Here is a 23,099-nt window from a genome sequence, read left to right as displayed (position 1 = left end):
ATATCAAATTCTCACGAGAATACGACACAGGAAACAGGTGTATGTGGTACCATATCCTCGTCTCATTCTTCCCACCCGACCACGAGGCTTACGCCAAGCTCCGACGCCCTCGACGTACACGGACGCCCCTGTCTTTATAATCACTGCCCAACCTGTCAACTGGAGCCTGTCCCTCCGTTTCACCCCCCACCCTTCCGACGTCCCCGCGGCCTTCCGACACTTGGCCACTTTGCCTGGCACATGCGCGCCACCTACGCATACCCATAGAGCCAACCGATTCTGGTTCGGTACTGTTGGCTACTTGAACGACTCCGACGTTCGACTCGACCATGAAGTCCGACTCGGCCAGCAGACTCTTCTACCTCTCCTTGTTCGCACTCTGGACTTTTCCTGGCCAATGCCATCCAGCCCAAGATGATTGTGCGGTATGCCGCCCTCCTGTCCTCGGTCCTTGCTTCTCTCCACCTCCCTAGTGCCCACGCCCGTGCCCACGCCAGCGAACCTCTGCTGTCCGCCGCCTACCCCGATCGTGGCCCGCCGGTGGACGTCATCTCTAACGGCGCACCCTACCAGATATCCCCCAAGGCCATCGTCTCGGACGCCTGTGCCTCCTATGCCACCCTCGACAAGCTCAATGCGGTCGTCAAGCCGGCCCTCGACGACCTGACCACCACGACCGACTTCTTCTCCCACTACCGCCTCAACCTCTTCAACAAGAAATGCCCCTTTTGGGACGACGAGAACGGCATGTGCGGCAACATCGCCTGCGCCGTCGAGACGCTCGATAACGAGGAGGACATACCCGAGGTGTGGCGGTCCAGCGAGCTCGGCAAGCTCGAAGGCCCCGTGGCCAAGCACCCCGGCCGCCGCGGGGCCGCGCAGCAGCTGACCGACCGCCCCCTCCAGGACGGCCTGGGCGCCGACGTCGGCGAGAGCTGCGTGTTCGAGTACGACGACGAATGCGACGAGCGCGACTACTGCGTCCCCGAGGACGAGAGCGCCAGCTCCAAGGGCGACTACGTCAGCCTGCTCCGCAACCCGGAGCGGTTCACGGGCTACTCGGGGTTCGGCGCCTCGCAGGTCTGGGACGCCATCTACCGCGAGAACTGCTTCCAGAGGAGCTCCTTCTCCCAGTCGGCCGCCCTCGGCCAGTCGTCCAGCTCGCCGTTTGGCGGCCCCGCCGCCGAGGACCTGAAGCAGGTGCTCGAGGCGGCGGGCCGCCAGCAGGTGCTCCAGCAGATGCGCGAGACGCACCCGGACGCGCCGTTTGTCGCCCAGACGGGCCTCGAGGCCCAGGACGAGTGCCTGGAGAAGCGCGTCTTCTACCGCGTCGTCTCGGGCATGCACGCCAGCATCAGCACCCACCTCTGCTGGGACTTTCTCAACCAGACCACCGGCCAGTGGCAGCCCAACCTGTCGTGCTACGTCGCCCGCCTGCACAACCACCCGGACCGCATCAGCAACCTGTACTTCAACTACGCCCTGGTGGCGCGCGCCGTGGCCAAGCTGGGGCCGTACCTCCGGGACGGCGGGGCGGGGGGCGACGACCAAGGTGGACGGCGGCGGCAGCAGCGCTACACGTTTTGCACGGGCGACGCGTCGCAGGACGCCGACACGCGGGCCAAGGTGCTGGCGGTGACGGAGGGGGCGGCGTCGGAGCCGCGGCTGTTCGACGAGAGCCTCATGTTCAAGAACGGCGAGGGGCCTTCGCTGAAGGAGGATTTCAGGAACCGCTTCCGCAACGTCAGCCGCGTCATGGACTGTGTCGGCTGCGACAAGTGCCGGCTCTGGGGGAAGCTGCAGACGGCGGGGTACGGGACGGCGCTCAAGGTGCTGTTTGAGTTTGGTGACGACTCGGACGGCGGCGACCATGACGTGCCGCATCTCAAGCGCACTGAGCTTGTCGCTCTCTTCAACACGTATGCGCGCATTAGCAGCTCGCTTGATTCTATTGGCAAGTTCCGCGCCATGTACGAAGAACGAGAGGCGTCTTTGGAGGCGTCGATTGAACCGTCGACTTTTGCATCACCAGTTTCGGCCTCGTCTGAAAAGGCGAAGGAGGGGGATGATGGTGACGGTGGTCATACGAGTAAAGGAGACGAGGATACAGCAAAGGATGAACAGTATGAAGAAGAGGAAGAGCATCTCATGGAAGACGTAGAAGATCCACCCCCGATCGCGCGCCGGAGACGAAAGTTGAGGGGCGATGAGAGCTTCTCGGAGATATTGCGGACGTCGTGGGAGCATGAATGGGACCGAGCCACGCGGGCCACCAAGCTCATCCTACGCCAATGGGTCCGGTTCCCGGTCACACTGTAAGTTTTCTCTTCTACCGTTGATACACGGGCAACGAGTTGGCTGACCAGGGTAACCAGGTGGGAAATCATCTCGACCGAAGTCACGCGTATGGGTCAGTATTGGCTCGGGTTACCGGTGATGCGTCGGACATGGAAGTTTGAGCGGCCCAACTTGGACGAGCTCTAGATGTGTGTATGGCCTGCATAGGATAGAGGCTAGAGAAGGCGTCGAGGAAGATGAAAGAGAAGAAACAGAGTAAAGAAGGTATCATCCTTCGTATCACATGTATATGGCACATTATCGGCCGAGGGAACACCAAAGGGAGTCCCTGTCGGCTTGGGTCACGACTGTTAAGACACTTCCTCTTACATATCCGCTTACTGGCATTGCATGGCTGGGTGGCCACTTTTGGGACCAAAAAATATATCAGGAGTTTGGGTGGGAGTCTGGTTACAATACATATATTTGTTCGAATCAGCACATGGCAGGAGTTTGGTGCTTGATGTGTAGACTTGATGACGCAGGACGTAATGAATGGTCTAATTTACCTTGATGTGCGCGTACGGACGATGTATGTAGGTATGTATGCTGCTTGTACGCACATCTACGGTTCACTCACCGTTGCCTCCGAATAGAACATGTGCGGGAAGCGAGGGGGATATGGGTGATGACGTTCCCAATCTTGGCCTTGACGGCCGTGACGGGGATGCGCCAGGACCGAATGTCGCTAAAGGGCGGCTCCTTCAGCAGGCGGTGGGTTCGGCAGGACTCCTCGTCCGGGGGTGGCGCGAAGGTCCAGGCTATGCTGATGTGGAATGCCTCGTCTGCGCGGAGGGCATCTGGGTCGGGGGGTGAAAGGGGTGAGGCGTCGGGGTTGTGCGGAACGTAGAGAGTGGGGTGGCCGTAGGTGGATGCGAGGGCGTTGCACCGGCGGAGGAGGTCACGGAGGTGGGGGTTCGAGCCGATGGGGGGAGTCGGAGGGTCGGCTGAGGCGTCGGGGTCGGCTTTGGTAGAGGCTTCGGGGTCAGTAGAGGTGTAGGTGTTGGTGATGTTGCTCGCTACGCGCAGGACGAGGAACGTGCGGTCCGAGTCGGGGGACCTGTGGAAGGCTAGGCTGGTGGGCGACACGGCGAAGGAGCAAGAGCGCGACGGTTTGGCGGTCCGAGTCGCTACAGGGGATGCTGATGGGAAAGCCAAAGGTGAGAAGGAACGCAGGGAAGACTTGAGACGGTCGAGGAAAGAGTCCTTTGTGGCGGTTGTGAGGGCCAAGGGCCGCGAGAGGGAGATGTGAAGAGGTAGCGGGGCGTTCAGATCGGATGTCAGGAAGCTGTGAAGTTTGTGGTTGCGAAACGAAGGGCCAAGTTGATGTTGGATGGTCGTGAGGAGGTCCGATAACACGGCGTGTTCTTGGGCCGTGGGATGCCCTTTTACGAAATCAGTAGGGAGAGAGGGAGAGGAGGGAGAGAGGGAGAGGAGGGAGAGAGGGAGAGGAGGGAGAGAGGGAATACTTACACTCGATATAAATGTGGGATGGCCAGTTGCCGACGACATGGGGGATGGTTCTCTTTCGGCCGTGGTGTAGGCTCGGGTCGTCGACGACACTGTGGCGGACGGTCGAGGCGTACAGGTCGTGGAATGCTTCGGGAAGGGGAGGCAGGTCCGAGGGCTGGTGGTGGTCGGTCCCATTTGTACGTTGGCCATCGGATCGCCGTCTCTTGGCCGGTGGGCCGTCCGAGTCGGAGTCGGAGGAGTAATCGACGAGGGCCATGGGGTGTCGTTGCCAGTCTTTTCTATCCTGAGCTAGTGTTCAGAGCCGGAGTGTGTTGAGACCATGGAGTAAGATGGCTTGGGTGTCAGCTAAGAGCAGGGTTAAGAGTATAAGGATGGACGTCCCGACGGGGTGAGAACTGCTCGTCGTTGAGGCATCCTTGTCATTGTCCAAGTACCGAGCACCAGCCACACCCCACTCAAGGTGCGGCTGTGGCAGGTGGGGCGTCTGACGTCGGTGGATCCCTGACGTACTTTGTATGTGTACTTACTGAGTACTCGTATTGACGATCGCATGCCCACATCATTTGGTTGGTCATTGCTGGCCTTGTAACAAATCCACGTAGGTATTCAACAGACCCTCGGAATGTCATTGAATGGTCGAGATGAGATTTCGAAAAGGTAAAAGGTTATGGATTCTCTGCCAAGTCTGGGATCCCTCCGAAGCCACCGAAATAGCCACGGAAGGCCCACTTACGGTCCAGCAAATCGGGAGCTGGGCCATTTCTACGCCGGCCGAAGCCGTCGGCACCGAATGCACTCGGCGATGCAGACAGGACGCGCAATCATGGCTCGGAGTCGAACCGCGTAGGTTGCATCAAATGAGATGAATCTGCTTGGAGACCTACCCTCCGTATATGGTACCGTTAGTAGACGTACGTAAATTAATATTTCACATCCTTTATCCTTGGCCGTCAGGACGAGAGAGGACAATTCGACTCGTGCCGAACGGCAGACGGGTACGTCCAAGTACATGTGCCATTAGGTATAAGTACAGGTATAAGTACAAGTAGGTACTCTATTTACTTCGTATGACGTCGTCCCCGAGTCGAGACCTCCATACAGGTGATTAGTCACATGGCCCCCAACAGCCTCCTACAAAGCCACAAGACGACCCTTTGCTCCGCCTCCGAGTTTACACTCCGAATCCCTACCGAGTTTATTTACTTTTCTTTAAACCTTCCCAGTGAACACCATATATTTAAGCGGCAACGTTACTCTCCACCGTCCGACTTTCTATAGCGCGCTACGCATACTTATAGGCACGCCGACTCTCCTACCACAGGCTGCCGTAGAAACCGCTCCCTCACCAAGCGACCCGCGACTCCCAACTCCCGACTCTCGATCTCCATCTCCATCCCCATCTCCATCTCGACATGTCCCACCGCCCTCTTGATGTCCTCAAGCGGGAGCACCGCACCGCCGACCGCGCTCCCCACCTGTCCACCCGACGAAACGGCCCCAACACCGACATCATCGACTCCCTCGACACCACCGGCACCGCCTACCACCACAGCGGACCCTACGATGCCGCCTCGGCCGCTCGCAACCGCCACAAGAAGTACTCCCCCCTGGACGCCGTCCACGACTCCAACATGGAAGCCATCAGGGCCACCCCTCGCGAGTACCTCCGCGACTCCCTCGACAAGCACATGCCTCTCCAGGGCACCTCGACCATCCCCCCCGGGTTTCCCGACATGAGCGGACGCATCATGGACTACCGCGAGGGCGCAGATCTCATGCGGGAGCCCGATGCGGCTGGCGGTGCCTACAAACGATGGGACGGCATTGTAAGTAGGCCCGTACAATGATGTCGTGAGCCAGCGAGCTAACTGATTCTTGTCCAGCAATACCACCCGGACGACCTAAAAGGCAAGGGAGAACCCTCCTTCACCATCGAGAGGGCCCTGAAGGAACAGAAACGCCAGAAACGTCACGAAAGGAATTACTCCCTCGGAGGCGGCCTGGGTGGCGCCAATGACTTTGAGATGCAGTCGGGCATCGACCGCAACTACCTGAAAGCCCATCCCACCACCCGCCAGCGCAGCGTCAGCGATACTCTCGGCGGCAGGCCTGGTCCGTCCCGGTCCGACAACTTGTCGCCACCGCACGGCTTCTCCAACAGCACCGACATTGGCCGGCGCAACACCACGGGGAGACGTATCGGGGAGGGCATCAGGCGCCGCCTCGGACATCTCCGTTCCAAGAAGGACAACGAACACTGATTTCCGTCTTCCCTATCTTCGGTTACTGCAAATAGACTACGGCGGAATCGAGATTGTGGAGTTTGGACGGAATCAGGGAACGAGGTAGTGGCATGCCGGAATAGGATCCGCACTTGTACGACTATTCTACATTCGCGAATGCCTGCTATGGAGTTGGCGGGATCAGCGCTTGGAATACATTTCTGGGCGCACTCTTAGAACACGGTTGGAAATTGCATAGAAACAAACGGCGTTGCAGGAATGTTTTAGGAATTTGAACACGTTTTACTACCTAAATATATGCTTGATGCTCCATACTTCAGGCCCATCGTTGATGACATGGAGTCGGAAATCAGTGGCACGTTTTCCCCTGGCTGGCACGACGAGAAAGGGACGCCACTCAGAGGGACGCCACTCAGAAATACGCGAGACCGGCCCATCCAAGCAACCCCCCCAGCTCGGCACGGACGTCCGCCGCATCAGCGTAGCCGCCCTTGCCCGCCGCCTCAGCACGCTGCCGCGTGCCGAGCTCGTTCCACCGCGCGAGGAGCGTACCGTCCACCACGGACCGGCCCGCCGAGATATCCACGCCCGGGAGCCGCGCCGCGTTGTCCTGCGGCGGGAGCCGGTGGCCCTTGGGGTTCATGCCCGCGGCGTGCGGGAGGGCGTTGACGAGCGACGACGTCAGCGACGTGAGGCGCCGGTAGGCCGGCTCGGAGATGGGGTGGAGCGCGTGGAGGGCGCCCGACGGAGACGCGAGGAGGAGGACCTGCGAGGATGCGGCGGCATCGGGGGTGGAAGACGATGCCGACGAGGGGGTCGGGTTGTTGGTTCGTGGTAGGTTGAGGGTGGCCCAGACGTGATTCGGGTCGACGGAGAAGGAGGCGCGGTTGAGGAGGAGGTGGCCTTGGAGGGAACGGGGATCTGGGACATGGTGTTAGTGGGGGAAAGGGGAAGGGCCGGGGGGGAAAGGAAGGCCAGATGAGAGAACGTACGCTCGGGGTCAAACTGCAGAATGTGCAGGACGCCATCCTCATCACAGACAACAATGCTGAGCTCGTCCCCGCTGGCCAAAAAGTCGGCCGTCAAGCACCGCAGCGTGGTGCTGCTCTTCCCAAACAGCGTCATGCGGTACGGCTCCTCCGAGTACCCCACGAACCAGACGCCCTTGAACGCGTCCGCCATGAGGCAGTAGCCCGTGCCCCGCATCTCCCGCACCGCCGTGACGTAGCAGTTCATGTCCAGGAACGCCACGGGGAGGAGCGTGCCGTCCTCCTTGAGCCCGCGGACCATGCACTTCTGGCCCTGCGCCACGAGCATGAGCCCCTGCGACCCCACCTCGCTGAGCGCCGTCACCGCCCCGCGCGGAATCTCCTCCTTGGCGATGAGCTTCAGCTTGCGATCCGTCTCCGGCCGGTCGGGCTCCGGGATCACCGAGACCACGTCCAGCACGAGGATCCGGCCGCGGATCGGTAGGTCCTCGCCCCTGTTGACCGCCGTGCCGACCGTGATGAGCATCCGCCGCTCCTTGGTCTCCTCGGAGACTTCGAGGTGCAGCGTCTCCATGCACATGGCCACCTCGTGCTGGTCGAGCTCGAACGTGTCGATGACGGTCCACGTCGCCGGGGAGAGGAGCTTGATGAGGCCACGCTCCATGGTCGGCAGCATGGGGCAGTTCTCCTTGGCCCACTCCTTGTGGTAGTCGTCGTCCTTGGGGAGCTCGAACGGCTCCGTGACGCTGCACGCGGCGGCGTAGCACGCCATGGTCGGATGGTAGGCGACGTGGCTGACCGCGTCGCCGAGGGGTATCTTGCGCACCGGGACGCCCAGTTCGGCCAGGCTCGTGTCTTCCGGGAGCTGCGTGACGCGCGCGCACCCCTGCGAGTCGGCGTAGATGAAACCGCGTTCGCAGCCTTCGGTATGGAAGGGGCTCATGCCGCGGACTCCGAGGCCCTGCAGGCCGACGACCCTCGGCATGCTCTTGCTCGACTTGATGATGAAGGACGGGGACGGTCCCGATAGAAAGACGGTGCTGTAGCCGCCTACGTTGGCGCAGAGTCGGAGGGGGACGGGACCGACCGGCTCTACGGATTCATCGTCTGTCGTCTCCTCCGGGGTTTCGGGGCTCTTTGCTATGTGCGGGTTTGAGACCTTTTGAAAGTAGAGCGTCTTGGCTAAATCGGACGACTCTTTGGACTTGAGGCGGAAGGGTTCATAAATGGTCATGTCGTCGTTTGGGTGACGAAGCTGAGAGAGTTAGAGATAACTTCACAGGGGGCAAGGACATAAGGGGGACTTACAATAAGGTAGGGCGACGAAGAAACTTGGTCCCCGAGGTCAGCCACGAGGAGTTCGGAAATGGCCTCCTGGCTGGTCCCCCGTCTGACAGAATAATCGGCGGACAACATGGGAGGGATGTAGGATAAGCCCGCCGCGACGAACACCGGTTTGGTGAGATCGGGGAGCCCATAGATCTGACCCTGTTAGCAGGAATATCCCCAGACGTTCTTCAGGAACGGCACGTACGTAGAGGGCTCCGGCGGTACTCAGAAGAAACAGATGGACGCTCTCGCCGTCCGAGGCACCCTTGTCTGTCTGGAGAGGGGCAAAGAGTCCCCGGTTGTCCTTATACAGACAGCCCGTCAGCCATTTTGTCGAGCTCAAAGTGTCGTCTTCCTTGTCCATCTCTTCCAGCTCGCTGTGCGAGTTGATCTGTGCGATGAGGACGCTCGAGTCCTCCCGGACCAGCAGAAGATAGGGGTCTATAATGCTGGCCTTGACGACCCGAGGCTCTGCCCCGGTCTCCTCATCCAGCATGGGTAGAATCTGACTGAGCCCAAGATCTGCGCGAGAAGGGAAGAAGTCAGCGTGATGTCACAGAGCATGAATCAGGGTCCCCTGAACTGTACCTCCATCGTATGAACGGACTTCGGAGCGAAGAACCTGAATGACCCTCATGTCGTTGCCCATGGTACCGGCCTCCACGGTAAAGCCTGCTGCCGGATCAAACTCGGTACCAGACAAAGCCTCAAAGCCAGCACCGGTGAGGGCGTACACGTCGGACGTCTCGTACCCATCCAGATCAACCTTGGATACGATCATGAACTTGTCGTACTGGGTACCAGAGTCGTAGTCGTTCCCCACGGCCAGATTGGCGCCCTTATCGCCCTGGAGGGATTTGGGAATCGGCTTCTGGACACGCATGGTCCAGAACCCCCGCGCCTCGGGAAAGTCGAAGCGGCCAATGACTTTGGGTTGGATGTGGGCATTCAGCAGCGCCAGCGAGCCCGCCTTGTGCCTCCCCACGGCGCACGCGAGCTGCAGATCCGCCCGGACGCCCCCCGAGTTCTTGGCCTCCTCGCTGTCCGGGAGATAGCTCGGCTTGCCCGGCGTCAGGTCCATGACGGGACACAAGCTCACCAGGGCGTCGTGGATGCGAAAGCTGGGCTCGCCTCCCCTCGACGCGCCGGTCCCGGCCGCCGCCGCGGACTGGGTTATTGTCGGCCCCTCGCCGTAGAGGTCGTCCTCGTCCTCGTCGTCCAGGTCTCCGTCGGCGAGGTCGTAGTCGAGCGTGTCGTCCAGCAGCCGGGCCTTCTTCCGCGTGGCTTGGAGCTGCCTCCTGGTCCAGCCGAGGACGACGGAATCGGAGCCGATGCTCCCCACGAACACGCTGTTCTTGCCGACCCTGGCCATGCAGGCGGCCTGGTAGGACAGGAGGGCGCCGCCGTTCTCCGGGGGGACGAGCTTGACGGCGACGCCTGCCACGGTCCTCCCGTCCATCTCGAACGACACCATGGCCATCTGCCCGTCCGACAGCACCATGAGCATCTCGCCGGCGTCGGCGGACATGAGTTCGACGCTGCAGTGCTCGAGGCGCAGCTGCAGGTCGGCCTGGTCGGCGAGGGGGAACTGGGTCATCTCCTTGGCGTACGGGTTGACGGCCACGCCGTTGGCTTTGCCGGACTGGTCGATGTGGATCAGCTCGTTGGAGCCGACGAGGAGCGCGCCGCCGATGGGGTGAGGCAGGGGGATGGCCTGGAAGAGGGTCTGGGGGAGGTTGTTGACGGAGAGGATGGCGGTCGAGGCCTTTTGGTGGAGGTCGATGGTGAAGACCTTGTAGGAGAAGTGGTCGCCGAGGTGGCGGACGTTGGAGCGGCGGCTGGTGGAGGCGATGATGCCAAAGGTCGGCTCTCTGTACTCGTGCAAAAAGGCAAAGTGCACGGGGTGGAGAAGATCGGGATCGAGCTGGGGCAGCGAGAGGACGAAGGAGGAGGTGTATGGTACCGGAGGTACGGTGCTGTCGTTGTTGACGGTATTGTTGTTGCCGTTGACGTTGTTGGTAGATCCATCCACGCCAGCCGGCGCGGTCGACTCTTTTTCCGGCCGTGGCCCATCCACGTCTTCATCCCAGTCGTCCATGTCTATATCCTCATCGGCTTGTCGGAAGGGAAGGAACGCAATCTTCCTCAGGCCGAATTTGAGGGCGGCGCATCGGGACTGCGGGTCTGTCTGCAGCTGGCTGCCGTGGAACCGCAACGGCCCATCGGTGGGAGCGCCCTGCCATTCGTCCTTTTCATAGTAATGGATCGATATATCTTCGATGCCGTTCTTCTCGGGATCCCACTGGACCAAGCTGAGGCGTGCGACTCGGGTGTGGACGAGGAGCGCCTCTCCCCCGGACTTGGAGTCTGGTATCTTGATTCTGGCCAGGCCTCGGATGACCCCGTGGAGGGGATATTCGGCAACGAGAACGAGTTTTGTACTTGTCATCCTATCGGCCCGCAGCAGCATGGCGTCGCCGCCGAGAAAGGAAGAGTCGAGGCCATCGCCGCCCTCGCTGTTGAGCCGGCGGTCGTACGTCTCGACTGGCTTGACCGACTGCGTCGCCGCCGAGGCTTGGGAGGCATCGAGGATCTCGGTGGAAACGGTCTTGGTAGCGAACACCTGGAGCAGTGAGCCCTTTGCGACGACGAGGTTCTCGCCGTGAGCGGATGTGAAGGGCAGCGACACAGCGCAGCTCACGACCGTGGGAGGCACGAGCTCTGTGTAGCACTGCATCTTGGACGATTCAGGCGACAATTGTACCGGTCACCTCCGCCAGGCATCGTCTGGACGTGGCAGTGTCGGCGGTCGTCGAGTCGTCGGAGTCGTCGGTTCGGAGAAGAGTACTGGTGATGGAGTCTTGGATCGTCGAATTGATAGTTTTGGTGGTTGTCGACGCGACGAGCCTCGAGAAAAGAAGCTACAAAGTACGTACCTTAGCTAAGGTACAAGTACTTCGCACCTTCCCCATCATGAACCTGAACACGTCATCGGAAAGGAACATCATTGATCCGAGCTCCCCCCATTCCGCCACATAATTGGCTATAACAGCCCCGCATTTCTGCACCTGGTGCCGCGTATTGCGTCACAGATAATGCTGAGACGCGAAGCTTATGATTTGAGGGACTGACCTCCCTTCCATCATCCCTTCTTCCTAGGGTCGGTCGGTTTGTCTTCTTCAACACCACATATTCCTTTTAATCCAGGCCATCTTCTTTTATTCTTTTGTTTCGAAAGATCAGGCACACCACACTTCTTCCTCGCATGTTCACGTCCCCGTCAATCGGCACCATGGCCAGTGCCGGCCTTCTCCAGACCAGCCTCATCTGGGTCGCCTACGCGGTTGCCGTCGCCCTCTGTCTCGTCGCCGCCGTCATCACAACGTTCACCTGGCAGGCACCCAGGGAACGATCCGCCATCGTAACCATCGTCACCATCGTCAGCCTCACTGCCCTCCTCGCCACCGTGCTGCTCCTACCCGTCGACATTGCCCTCGTCTCGTCAACCACCTCGTCTTCGCTGGGCATCAAGAAGGATTGGGCCACCGATAAACGCGTCCACGACATTCTCCTGACCCTCCGCATCGTCTACTACTCCCTCTACAGCTTCGACGCCCTGCTGTGTCTGCTGATCATCCCGTTTACCTACTTTTGGTTCGAGGAATACGATGAGATTGAGATTGAGGAAGGACGCTCGTTTGCGAGCCGCCTCGGCAGCGCACTCAAATATACCGCCGTATTCATCGCCCTCGTCTTGATCCTCTTCTTCGTCGGCTTCTTCGTTCCCGCCGCCGGCAACGACGACCGCGCCCGCTGGGATCTCGACTATTTCAGGCACATCCTCGCCCAGAACAAGGGCCAGAAGGCCCTGGCCTTTGCCCTCGGCCTCCTCATCACCATCGGCACCCTGCTCTACATCATCTACACCGCCTCTGGGCTCGCCCTGCTGCCCATGTCGCTCGTCAAGTCGGCCCCCGCCATCTCCGCGCCCCAGCTCTCCGAGTCGACCGCGTCGGCCCTGGAACAGAACCAGGAGCGCCAGCGCCAGCTCGAGCTGCGCAATGCCGGTCGTCCGGAGGGCATGTCGCCCAAGGACCGCCGCGAGCTGGAGGCGCTCATGCGCGAGGAGCGCACCCTGCGCCGCCGCGAGCGCATCGCCGCCGAGGCCGCCGGCGAAGGCCACAGCAACATCTACCGGGCCTGGCTGAAGGTCTGCGCCGTCTTCCGGCCCGTCAAGCTCCTCGGCGGCCTGCTCCTCCTCGTCCTCTCCGTCCTGATCTGGGTCTCCATGCTCATCACCGGCGTCGACAAGGCCAAGAACTCGCTCTGCAAGGAAAAGTGCGGCTACATCATCGGCCGCCTCAACATCTTCCAGCCGGTCAACTGGATCTTCCTCCAGTCGGCGCGCGCGTTCCCCGTCGACTACGTCCTGATGGCCCTCCTCGTCCTGTTCCTCTTCAGCAGCTCCATCTCCGGCATGGCCGCCATCGGCATCCGCTTCCTCTGGGTCCGCATCTTCCAGATCCGCAAGGGCCGCACCGCCCCGCAGGCCCTCCTCATCGCCACCGTCATGCTGGCCCTCATCATCCTCGCCATCAACTTCTCCGTCGCCACCATGATCGCGCCCCAGTACGCCCTCTTCGGCACCCAGACCTGGTGCTCGGCCCCGCACGCCCCGGGCGAGACGCCCAACTGCCGTGACCGCCCGGACTACCTCCTCCCGTGCTCCGAGGCGCTCGAGAAGGGGGCCCGCGCCGTGTGCACCCCGTCCATCATGTCCGAGCTCCTCAACCGCATTACCATCACCTGGCCCTTCTTCGGCGCAATCGGCTTTTGGGCGCAGTTTGCATTCCTCGCCGTCTTCCTCGTCGTCTTTGTCACCGGTCTGTTCCGCACGCCCAGGCTCGACATGGCCGAGATGGACGAGGACGCCGAGGAGGATGAGGAGGAAGGCCTGCTTGCGACCACGGGGAGGCGGCTTGGCGCTACCTGGCAAGACATTACGGGGCGGGCCGGGTCTAAGAACCGAAGCTACGGAACGCAGGGTGAGGGGAGCGGCCCTGGGTCTTCCCAGGCTTGATTTTATTGATTTTTTTTTTGGTCTTTTTCTTCCTTTTTTCCGGAGAAGTCATCAAAACGGGCTTTGACGGAGTACGGAAAACCCCGAGTCGGAAGACACATTTGTGTAGGATAATGAGGGACGGCAAGGTACGCCCGGTGGGTAAGGATCATGACCGGGGAAATTGTTCAGAAATGGTATATGCGGTCAATTCGGGAAATGGTGACCAAGACGAAAATAGGGATGGGTATTTGTGATAGTATACGCAGAGCGTCGGAGTCGCGGTTTGTTTTCGTAGCGACAATGGGAAACAAGTAAACAGCAAACGCAGTTGTCATGAGTTGTCATCATCATGAATCCCTCTCGTCAGCCGACTATGAGTAGTATGTAGGCATCATATGCCTACATAGCTAAGCTATGAGACATTTCCATCTTCAACTTGTTGTCCATCGAGTACGCAAATTGGAAGGGCATGCGGGGCAGCGTTCAACGCCGATATCCACGCTCTCCCACCATCACGCCGCCGGTAGTTGTCGATAGCTGCTACTAGCCCTGTAAGCGTAGCTGTTTACCTAAGAATCACCAGCGAGGTGGTAGTGCGAGAGCGGATATCCGCGTTCAACGTCACATGTCCTTTAGTGTGCGGACTCGATGAAAGACTGCTGAAAAGTGGAAGATGAAAACGTCCCCTGGCCCGTAAGTAGCCCGTTGTACTTTGGCTGTTGTCCAAGTTCAGAGGACAAGAGACGAAAAGGAAGTATGAATAAGGAGACCGGATCAAGCGCCCAGGGCAACTCTCCTCTTCGGCTCCTTTTTCCTCCGGTCCTTGTCGAACAAGACGGCCTTGTGGGTGCGGTCGTCAAAGGCGGCGACGGGCCCGACATGCATGTCTCCCCAGCAGCGCGTGCAGTAGACGTCGTCGTCGCAGCCCAGGCAGCGAAGGGTGGCGTCCTCCAGGCAGACGGTGCACCACGTCTCGGCGTCGTCGTCCGTGTAGCCCGTTGTGGTGGTCAGGCGTTTCACCGTCTTGTCGGTGGGTTTGGCGGTCGGGACGGAGGGGAGGCCGAGGCTGCCGCCACCGTCGGCGTCGTCGTCGGCGTCGTCGTCGTCTTCGTTGCTGTTGTTCGTCCTGCTTGGAAGGCGGAGGGCGGCCATGCGGGCGGCGAGGTCGGTTTCTAGATTGGCGGAGGAAGAGGGGTTTAGGCCGGCGGTGGTTTTGGTGGTTGGTACGGATGGAAGGGAGAGGAATGCGGCGAGGTCGTCTGATTCTCCGTGCAGGGTCGGCGGGTTGATGTTGGAGGGCACAGAGGGGAGGGAGAAGTCCTGGTCCTCCTCGGCTTGCTGTTCAGCCGGGGACTCGGTGTCGTCTTGCGCTGGCTTTTGGCTGGGCTGAAGATGGCTAGATCCTACAACACCAGGTTCCGTAGGATTGATGTCCTCCTGTAAAGGGGAAGCTGGGCCACCCGGGTCTGGGTCCAGCTTGACGTCGAGCCTCGCATGATCGATAGCTTGGGACATGAGCATGTCAGCATCTCGTGACATCTTCTGCCCTTCCGAGTCATCCGAGTCGACACCGTCGTCTTCTGGTTTTACTGCCTCTCCCGGTGAAGACGGCGGGATGTCTTTGGACAGCTCTTGCAGGAGAGCCTCGACACGGCCAGGTTCAGCAGCGACATCCGCCCAGGCTGGCGCGTGGCTGGTGACGTCCTCATCTCGAAGGAGGTCCTCTAGGGTTTGATCGTCGGTCTGGAGCAAAGGATCCTCGTCGACACCATCTTCTGGGCCCAGAGTGCCGGTGTGTATCGGCTGAGACTTGGATGGTGTTTGGCTGAGCGAGGCGGATTTGGATGAGAACGAGAAGCGTATAGGATTCCCAGGCAGACTTGATGATGATGATGGCTGTGGTGGTACGTCTCGGTCGGGGGTGTTCCTCAGGGACTTTAACCTCGCAGCCAGGGCATCTTCCCTGGAGGGTGGCCCGGCGCGCTCTATGCCGAGTGGGAGGTTGAGGGCGCTTGGAATGACTTAGCCTGATAGTCCACGGCGAAACGGCGAAACATGGCGAGAGTGATGGGGAGTATACTTTGATGAGGGGTCAAGTGATACGCCAGCATCGCCGCCCTTGAGGGCGTTTAGCCTATCGACGAGGCTTTTGTCGTTTTCCATAGCAGGAGCGGGCAGGGTAGATGAAGGCCCGATAGGAGGCGAGGTGGGTGAACCTCGATCTGCCTTAGGGGAAGTCGAAGTGAGTTTGGTTACACCAAATGGGCAGTGTCGGCAGGAGGGGTGGGTGTCGTGAGTCTGCCGGGCATGCATTCAGTGGATGTCAACGGGTAGGTACTAGGTATTACCTTGGGTGTTTCCTCTTATCACCACCTCGAGTACTCCACCAATTCTTATCAACCACTCTTAGTCATCATTGTCTAGGTACAGTACATACAATGCTAGTTTCCGTTTCCTGCAACTGAATCTCGGATGATAATTTGGTTATTCTTGGAAGCAACGGCTAGGTGGGTGTAGTATCTGGACAAATATAGGAAATCGAGAAGAGTCAGCCAACGCATTGAGATGGGCACCTCACAAGACGGTCATTTACAACGTACAAATAATCCAACCAGAGAAGGGCTTCACCCCACGGTGCCCTGGAACCCAACGCGGGCCCGGCCAAGCTTGACCAGCGTTCCACCCAACCCCGGACTCGCTGTCAGCCCTACGGGTCATGTGCCTTGCCTCGTTGCACAGGCCAAATTCCAATAAAGTCTTTGTCGGCAAGTCGGATGCAGCGGTCAATGAGCGCCTTCTAGAATGGTCGTATTTGTACGTTGTACGTGTAGTGTACAACGTAGTGTATGCAGGGAATGGGCTATGGACGCTTTAGGCCAAGGCGCACTTTAGCCGGGCCTCAGTAGGTATTGCCGCGATCAGCAAGCAAGAGGCACAGCGGACATTCATCGCCCCATCCTTCCTGGCTGTTGACGCATTACTTGGCTCTTTCGCATTGGTCTTGCATCATGAACGAATCCAACGAACCGGCGTCCACTCTGACGTCAGGTATCGCCAAGAAGAGAGGACGTTACTTGTAGCGTACGAAGTACTTGCTACCCACACTGACGTCTGAGTCCTCTTCCCTTGACCATGCGCTGATCTCGCCATGACCACGAAGTACATACCTAGGTACTGTACCTGTGTAAAACCGTAGTGTACATCCAAGTACCTAGGTTTAAAGATTTTTTCTCTTTACTCAATCTTAACGACCCGTGGCGCAATATAGTGTGGCTTGGCACTTTATACCCGCGGCTTGGGCGTTTTTCCGTTATCCAAATCGACGGTTGTCAGCCAAAATGGGAGATTGCACCGCCTCCTTTTAGGTACCTGCCCAGGTAGGTAGCACACACTAATCACGTACGTTGTAGTCGCCATTACCCTTTGCCATTTTGCCTCCCATCTGCAGGCATTACCATCCCTGTCACTGGAAGGAACTACCCAGACGGACGAGTCGGCCGTCACCCCAACTTATTAATACCTCGTCCTACCAGGACCCTACTCTCGGCTCTCTTCGCTCCCCGATCTTCCAAACATACCAACATCGGCCTAGCAACCGCATTACCGTACAGAGTATTCACAATTTGCGCCATCCCAAGAAATCTACACTCGACTCACTCGACTCTCGACTTCAATCTCTTTAGAACGCGGGGTCTGAGCTGCGCCTAGTTGCGACCATGCGATTCGACTTTGCCCTCCTCGCCCTCACCCTGGCGACCTCGGCCAGCGCCATCGCCCAAGACAATGAACACACCGAGGCCGTCCCCCAAGAGCTATGGAAACGCAGGGGCGGCGGCGGCGGCGGAGGTAGAGGCGGTGGTGGCTCTCGCGGCGGCGGCTCTCGTGGTGGAAGTGGTGGAAGCAGTGGAAGCGGTGGCTCGCGCGGTGGAAGTGGCGGCTCTGGAAGCGGAGGCGGTTCCCGCGGCGGCGGCTCATCCCCCCCAAGGTAAGGCGATACCCATCGCGTCTCAATTTTTCTCTTTTTTTTTTTTTTTTTTTTTTTTTTTTTTTTTTTTTTTTTGGCTTTCCTCGGCAGTTTCACTAACAGGTGTTCGTCGCTTTAGGCCCAACACCGGTGGTGCGTTTGGCGGCCGAACCAGGACAGGAAGCGGTCCCCAACCTCGATACGGCAGCCCCGGGAACCCACGCTACGGAGGGGGTGCAGCCGTACCCTTCCGCTCCGGCAGCCGGAGTCCCGGCGCGCTCATCGTTCCCTTCGCCCTCGCCGGTGCCGCCCTCGCCTTCTGGCCCGGCTACTGGTACTACAGCGGGTACGGCTCCGGCCGGCATGACGACGATGATGAGGACGACGACGAAGAGCGCAGCATCAACGTGTACCCCTGGCAGACCGACTACACCTTCTTCAACCAGTCGGCCGACGAGACGCAGACCAAGCCCGTCCTGTGCGGCTGCGCCGAGGACCTGCCCTGCGGCTGCGACGAGCCGTCGACCGAAGAGGAGCGCGACCTCTTCATGGAGGACCTCATCGGCAACGGCTCCTACGCCCACCTCAACACGTCGGTCATTCAGGTCGCCGACTACGAGGGCGAGAGCACCATTCTGCTCAACGGCACTCTGCCCAACGACACCACCCTGATGGATCCCGACGCCGACAACATAGAAGCCACGGATCCCAACGCACAGGACTCGGCCTCTGCGGGTACGACGCCTTGGGTGGTGGCCAACGGTGGTGGCTTGAGCCGGCTTTCCGTGGTTTTCCTCGTGCTTCTTCTTCAGGGTCTAGGGCGTTTGTGATGCGTCAAGTGTTTTCATGGGGCGGATTAGCAGGCTTGGTTTACTTTTCCTTTTTTATTTTATTAGTTTGTTTTCTTTTCGTTGTGCGCCCTTCGTCTTGCGCGGAGCAGGGCAATGTACATAATTCTCATGCCCATGCGCCCCTTTACTCTTATAATATCCGGAGTTGGGCGTTTGGGATTGATGGGCGAGTGTACGAATATACCATCAAGAAGACTCACGACTTTTTTTACTTTTTGTTTTTTTCCTGCTTTTGTACTTTGCGTGTTGATATTTCCAACCTGTCAAGTACACCGAGGCCAAGTTCCTTTACAGGATATACTTCACATCTTCGTATACCCAACAATACCTATAGACAGCCAAACTGGACGCCTCACAATTGCGACACCTCATGCATTTCTACTTCCCATTGCCATCACTCCGGCTCAAGACATACTTCGAGAGATGACCCTGCCTCGGCCCCCTCAGCCCCCTCAGCCCTCTCCGCCCTCTCCGCCCTCCGCTTCACACACCAATCCCCCAACTCCTTCCATATCCTCTCCTTCTCTGCCGGGGACAAGGTAGCCGCCAACCCGCTCGTACTGCTCGACACGAATACCCTCGCACCCATCCACTCCTCACCACTCCCCTGCCCCCAAATGGCGCCAATGTTCTCCGCCTCATCCTGCCACCCGTAGGAAAACTCGTCCTTCCGTAGCCGCCGGCCGCGCCGCACGCGCACGACGCTCTCCCAGATGGCCTTGCCGACGAGGCAGACGACCTCGGGGCGGCAGCGGCGCACCTTGTCCTCCAGGGCGGCGAAGCCGGCGTCCAGCTCGGCGGGGCGCAGCTCGCCGCCGTGGCGGGTGGGGCGGGACACGATGTTGGTGAGGCCCAGGGTGTAGCGGTGCGGGAGGGTGGCGTGCAGCGAGGCCGGGAGGAGGCGGTCGGTGATGCCGGACGAGTGGAGGAGTTTCCAGAAGAGGTTGGACGGGTGGGCGTAGGCGTGGCCTGTCTGGGCGGTGCGGATGCCCGGGTTCAGGCCTACGAAGAGGATGAGGAGGTTGGGGCCCAGGGAGTCGCTGAGGCCTGGGAGGTGGGCGTAGGTGGAGGGGGGGACGTAGCCTGAGGTGGTTTTTCGCTTGGGTTTCTTGCGGGGTGACGGGGAGGGGGAGGGGGGGGATGATGTGGACGGGGTGAGGGGCGAGTCGGCGGATGTGGACGTGGATGAGTAGGAGGATGGTTTGCGCTTGAGAGGACTTGGTCGTGAGAACGAGGATGGGGCCAGATGGGTTTGTGAGGATGATGGACGCGCTAGACGGGGACTTCGGCGGATGGGTGATAGTAAAGGCGACGGGGGAGTCGGAGTGTGCATAAAGTCTTTGAGCTGCAGACGTCCTTCAAAGGTGGCCGTCTTGATGGCGAGTTGGTCGGCGTCCGGTTGCTCCTTCATGGTGGTTGGCGTCAAACAGCAGTTGTATTCAATGTTGGTGACAGGTGACGGTATGAACTGAGAATCGTATTAATTGTTTAAGAAATGTTTCCTTAAAGATGGAGAGATTATGAAAAGATGGAATAAAAGGCCCTCCTCAAAAGCCTGGAATAGAGTCAGTATACGACGAACGCCGATTGAAAATTAGGGGCCTTACTCTGGGCGAATAATAATGGAGAGTATCTTGGAATCACAAACAACCGGGACCGCCGGCAAAGCGTTGGTGGCAATCCAGTCAAGTCGCAGAAATATCTCGTCTACTTCGTATATTGAAGATGCTCCATGTCCATGAATGGTTCGGAAATGCGGAAATCGGTCTCACGAGGGCGATCACAAGACGACCGAGTCAGAAGTCCGCTAGCTGACTAAGCCTGACAAGTACTGTACGTTGTACGTTGAACGAAGTAATTATTCGTACGTCACCTCCTGTGAGTTCAAAGACCAATTCCAGTCGCAGACCCAAGTTCGTCCAGTACTGTCACTTGGACCTCTTGAATGCTTTCATGGTTCTGTAGGTAAATATCAAATGTGCGGCGTACCATCTCGCAGATTAGTGCAAACCCACGTAGGAGAAGACTGTTTCCCAGTGTCCGAACATCCTAAACGCCCAGCCCAAAAATCATAAAAGGGTATGTTTCTCCCAGCTTCCACAGCTCCAGAGATTGTCCCACGCTCCCATGCTCCGTAAATAAAATAAAAAAATAAAAAATAAAGGACAATTCGCATCCAAGCCCACAATTAGAGGAAGAACAAAAGACAAGAGGAAAGCAGAGGTCGTCATGTGCTGTCGTCAAGTCGGGATATACTGTGAATGTAACGGTAGCGTCCTAGGGAAGAAGTCCCGGCCACTAACCAGCTGGACGATTTCAGGATGTGCCGGCAATGGATCCCGATAGTAAAGCGTAATTGGCCAGCTTCAATGACCGAAACTGGGACTTGGAGGTCGGGGCGGTGCTGATGACGAGCCGTCCCTCCTTGTTATAGCCAATCTCGCCAAACGACTCGCTCAATTCTTCAAACTGCGCAGTCGGCCTGGCCTTGTGCAGCTCCGCGAGGATAAAGTCGCTCCAAACACCCCAGCACGTATCGCCTTTGAGCAGGAAATACGGGTTCAGCGGGGGGACGGGAGAATCTAGCAGGTCATCATGTTAGCCTTGCAAATCAACGAGGGGAGCCGGCTCAAAACTAACCCAGGTCCACAAACCGGATGCGCAGGTACTCGAGCCGCGGCAGCTTGCTCAGGGCACGGATGGCGGCGACGACGAGAAGCTCCAGGGAATAAATAAACTGCATGTCCTGGATCCCGCTCCCCGAATCGTGGTACTGGTGCAGGTTCCGGCAGCAGTTCTTGACGGTCAAGTCGATCGACTTGATCTTGCTCATGCGCGGGTCGCTGCGGGCCGCGAGGGCGAGGAAGAACAGCTTGCACACGCGCCCCGTATACGACAGGTGCTCCAGCGGCAGCGCCGCCTCGGCCAGCCGCAGGCAAAAGTGGATCTGGCTGGACACCTTGACGAAGAACGGCGGGCACGTCAGCTCCCGCCGGTAGTCGCTCTCCAGGTTCAGGTGGAGGCTCCGCAGGTGCGCCGGCAGCATGGACAGCGCGCGGTACATGGTGAGGTAGCTCTTCGACTTGGGCTTGCTGTAGGACCCGTGCCACTCGGCCAAGTTGGGCAGCGACGAGAGGAGCGCCCTAAAGTCCTCGTCGGTGCGCAGCAGGTTCCACTGCCCCTTGGTGACGAGGGTGTGCACGCCCGGCAGGACGGGCAGATACGACTCGCCGGGTTTCGCCCACGACGTGTGCACCACCTTGGGCGCCTTCCTGCGCTCCCCGCCTTCGAGGGTGAGCACGACCGCTCCCGGCAGGACGGTGTGGACGAAGATGAAGGCCTCTTCCAGCGTACATTTTTCCGGCGTCGTCCCGACGCGTGTTGTTGCCTCGGATGGCCCCGGGCTGTTGCTCCCCGGCGGCAACGGCAGGGTCATGGGGCTGCCGGCGCCGCTGGTGGGCGACGCGAGTTTGGGCTGGAAGACGGGGAACCAGAGCTCGACGTGCTTGACGTAGGACCGGAGATAGGGCCGGTGGGCCAAGAAGACGGCGACCATGCCGATGTAGTCGGTGGTGGCCCGGAGCTTCAGGTGGCGGAAGAGCCGCTGCTGGACCAATATTCTCCACGACGGGCTGACCAGGGCCAGGGAGGAGACCTCTTTCCTACGGGCATGGCGTAACGCCGTGTTCCAGCTCTTGGTGACGCTGTGCATGTGCAGGGAGCTTTTCGAGCTGGCCGACACGCGGTAGCCAAAGAGGTGGTCCAGGATGACCTCGACAATCTCGGGAGGCAGGTTGACCAGGCTGCCATTCTTCTGGGTCGCATCGGCCGAGGAGGGGACGGCAGTGTCGTCGTCGTCGTCTTGTTGGGGTTTCGCCGGTTCGTCCTCATGGGAGGACAGGGAATGGCAGCACGGGGAATGGCGATGCTCGGGATATAAGAAGGGGGTGCTGCTGGGACGCGCTGGGGGAACAAAGTCGGGGTCCCGGGTTTGGTCGAGCGGTGGACTGGAAGGGCCGGGCGACACTGGGTTCGACGAGGGATTGGAGGGGTTGGGGAAAATGGTGGTGACGGCGATACGGGTCGGTTCGTCGTCAGCCTTTCCAAGGGAGTTTACGCGCGAGTTTCGTGCGGCCATGGCGGCATTCCGATCTTGAGGCCTGATGTCGGGATCAGCGTCACAATCGGCCTGGGACCCGTTTTCTTTGACAAGATCTGACATCATGGCTGGTGATTGCAACACTTTTGTTTGTGCTGCGGCAGGGTCGCGCAGCTTCGGTAGGGCTAGTTAGAGCACAAACAAGTCGTCAAGCTGATTTGGTAGGCTTGACGCTGTGCCCATTTCGTGGCACTTGATGAACCGATTCTTCTCCCCTCTCGCGCGCTGTAGTAATAGAATACGGAGTTATGTACGAAGTAGGTGGAGTGGTGTTTTGAAGGTCACAGGACAGGCGGGGTCGATACGAGGTGGTTGAATCGAGCGTGTTCTGGTGCCTGCGTGGGGCACGACCTGAGTTTCTTGTCCAACGGGGTACAAGTCGTCGCTTTGACGGGTGAAAGTCGCCGTCGCCGTCGCTTCGCTGTCGTTTGTCGTCCTTGGAAGTTGAAGGAAGTACGGATAAGTTGTTTGACGCGATGGAAGGGTGTCAAAAGAAACAAATGGCAGGGTGGGTCGCTGCCGATCCTCGTAAGTCTAGAGTACGCGCCAGTGATAGATAATGAGCGGGGGTGGATAGCTGGGAAATGAGGCTCGACAGGATAGGCAAAAGCACTGAGGGGCCAAATGAAGGACCAGGATCAGGGTAGATGACGGCGATACCAGATTCTTCCGATGCGTCTGTTCAACACCCG

The 23,099-nt window shown here is 59.2% G+C and overlaps 10 protein-coding genes across 10 annotated transcripts; 5 read left to right on the top strand and 5 right to left on the bottom strand.

Annotated features, from left to right (window-relative positions):
* Window positions 1–52: 52 nt before the first annotated feature.
* ACRALDRAFT_1062673 (uncharacterized protein) lies at window positions 53–2,919 on the top strand. The gene is made up of 2 exons (XM_071016647.1): window positions 53–2,315; window positions 2,376–2,919. The coding sequence occupies exons 1-2, from the start codon at window positions 415–417 to the stop codon at window positions 2,482–2,484; spliced, it is 2,010 nt and encodes a 669-aa protein (XP_070876064.1). The 5' UTR covers window positions 53–414; the 3' UTR covers window positions 2,485–2,919.
* Window positions 2,914–4,570, bottom strand: ACRALDRAFT_1081055 (uncharacterized protein; the record flags this gene model as incomplete). The annotated part of the gene is made up of 3 exons (XM_071019103.1): window positions 2,914–3,722; window positions 3,811–4,093; window positions 4,544–4,570. 3 exons carry the CDS (start codon window positions 4,568–4,570, stop codon window positions 2,914–2,916), a joined length of 1,119 nt encoding a protein of 372 aa, XP_070876063.1.
* A 652-nt stretch (window positions 4,571–5,222) lies between these two features.
* On the top strand, window positions 5,223–6,071 carry ACRALDRAFT_1069705 (uncharacterized protein; the record flags this gene model as incomplete). The annotated part of the gene is made up of 2 exons (XM_071017693.1): window positions 5,223–5,636; window positions 5,694–6,071. The coding sequence occupies 2 exons, from the start codon at window positions 5,223–5,225 to the stop codon at window positions 6,069–6,071; spliced, it is 792 nt and encodes a 263-aa protein (XP_070876062.1).
* A 394-nt stretch (window positions 6,072–6,465) lies between these two features.
* Window positions 6,466–11,108, bottom strand: ACRALDRAFT_2041568 (uncharacterized protein; the record flags this gene model as incomplete). Its single annotated transcript, XM_071021160.1, has 5 exons — window positions 6,466–6,974; window positions 7,046–8,297; window positions 8,351–8,524; window positions 8,577–8,893; window positions 8,960–11,108. 5 exons carry the CDS (start codon window positions 11,106–11,108, stop codon window positions 6,466–6,468), a joined length of 4,401 nt encoding a protein of 1,466 aa, XP_070876061.1.
* A 555-nt stretch (window positions 11,109–11,663) lies between these two features.
* On the top strand, window positions 11,664–13,451 carry ACRALDRAFT_2041567 (uncharacterized protein; the record flags this gene model as incomplete). Its single annotated transcript, XM_071021159.1, has 1 exon — window positions 11,664–13,451. The coding sequence occupies one exon, from the start codon at window positions 11,664–11,666 to the stop codon at window positions 13,449–13,451; it is 1,788 nt and encodes a 595-aa protein (XP_070876060.1).
* Window positions 13,452–14,207: 756 nt separating this feature from the next.
* ACRALDRAFT_2026970 (uncharacterized protein) lies at window positions 14,208–15,746 on the bottom strand (the record flags this gene model as incomplete). Its single annotated transcript, XM_071020432.1, has 2 exons — window positions 14,208–15,444; window positions 15,514–15,746. 2 exons carry the CDS (start codon window positions 15,744–15,746, stop codon window positions 14,208–14,210), a joined length of 1,470 nt encoding a protein of 489 aa, XP_070876059.1.
* A 159-nt stretch (window positions 15,747–15,905) lies between these two features.
* On the top strand, window positions 15,906–17,116 carry ACRALDRAFT_2018688 (uncharacterized protein; the record flags this gene model as incomplete). Its single annotated transcript, XM_071019943.1, has 8 exons — window positions 15,906–15,940; window positions 15,999–16,017; window positions 16,049–16,146; window positions 16,173–16,254; window positions 16,309–16,542; window positions 16,594–16,615; window positions 16,702–16,810; window positions 16,882–17,116. The coding sequence occupies 8 exons, from the start codon at window positions 15,906–15,908 to the stop codon at window positions 17,114–17,116; spliced, it is 834 nt and encodes a 277-aa protein (XP_070876058.1).
* Window positions 17,117–17,149: 33 nt separating this feature from the next.
* Window positions 17,150–18,227, top strand: ACRALDRAFT_1069701 (uncharacterized protein; the record flags this gene model as incomplete). The annotated part of the gene is made up of 2 exons (XM_071017692.1): window positions 17,150–17,418; window positions 17,537–18,227. The coding sequence occupies 2 exons, from the start codon at window positions 17,150–17,152 to the stop codon at window positions 18,225–18,227; spliced, it is 960 nt and encodes a 319-aa protein (XP_070876057.1).
* A 472-nt stretch (window positions 18,228–18,699) lies between these two features.
* Window positions 18,700–19,368, bottom strand: ACRALDRAFT_2073267 (uncharacterized protein; the record flags this gene model as incomplete). Its single annotated transcript, XM_071022219.1, has 1 exon — window positions 18,700–19,368. A coding segment is annotated over one exon (669 nt), but the record flags the coding sequence as incomplete, so codon positions are not given.
* A 1,196-nt stretch (window positions 19,369–20,564) lies between these two features.
* Window positions 20,565–22,386, bottom strand: ACRALDRAFT_1056133 (uncharacterized protein; the record flags this gene model as incomplete). Its single annotated transcript, XM_071015869.1, has 2 exons — window positions 20,565–20,830; window positions 20,889–22,386. The coding sequence occupies 2 exons, from the start codon at window positions 22,384–22,386 to the stop codon at window positions 20,565–20,567; spliced, it is 1,764 nt and encodes a 587-aa protein (XP_070876055.1).
* Between the last annotated feature and the right edge of the window lie 713 nt (window positions 22,387–23,099).

The sequence above is a fragment of the Sodiomyces alcalophilus genome, assembly GCF_042370955.1.
Source record: "Sodiomyces alcalophilus JCM 7366 unplaced genomic scaffold ACRALscaffold_3, whole genome shotgun sequence".
NCBI classification, from domain to species: domain Eukaryota; kingdom Fungi; phylum Ascomycota; class Sordariomycetes; order Glomerellales; family Plectosphaerellaceae; genus Sodiomyces; species Sodiomyces alcalophilus.
Note: the sequence above shows the minus strand (reverse complement) of the source record. Positions and strands in the feature narration are given on the sequence as shown.

What these genes read in the sequence shown, in the direction of transcription:
- ACRALDRAFT_1062673 (XM_071016647.1), top strand. Translation starts at nt 415, where the DNA reads ATGATTGTGCGGTATGCCGCCCTCCTGTCCTCGGTCCTTGCTTCTCTC. An exon ending in GTCCGGTTCCCGGTCACACT is followed by an intron (nt 2,316 to 2,375) that starts GTAAGTTTTCTC and finishes CAGGGTAACCAG; the next exon opens with GTGGGAAATCATCTCGACCG.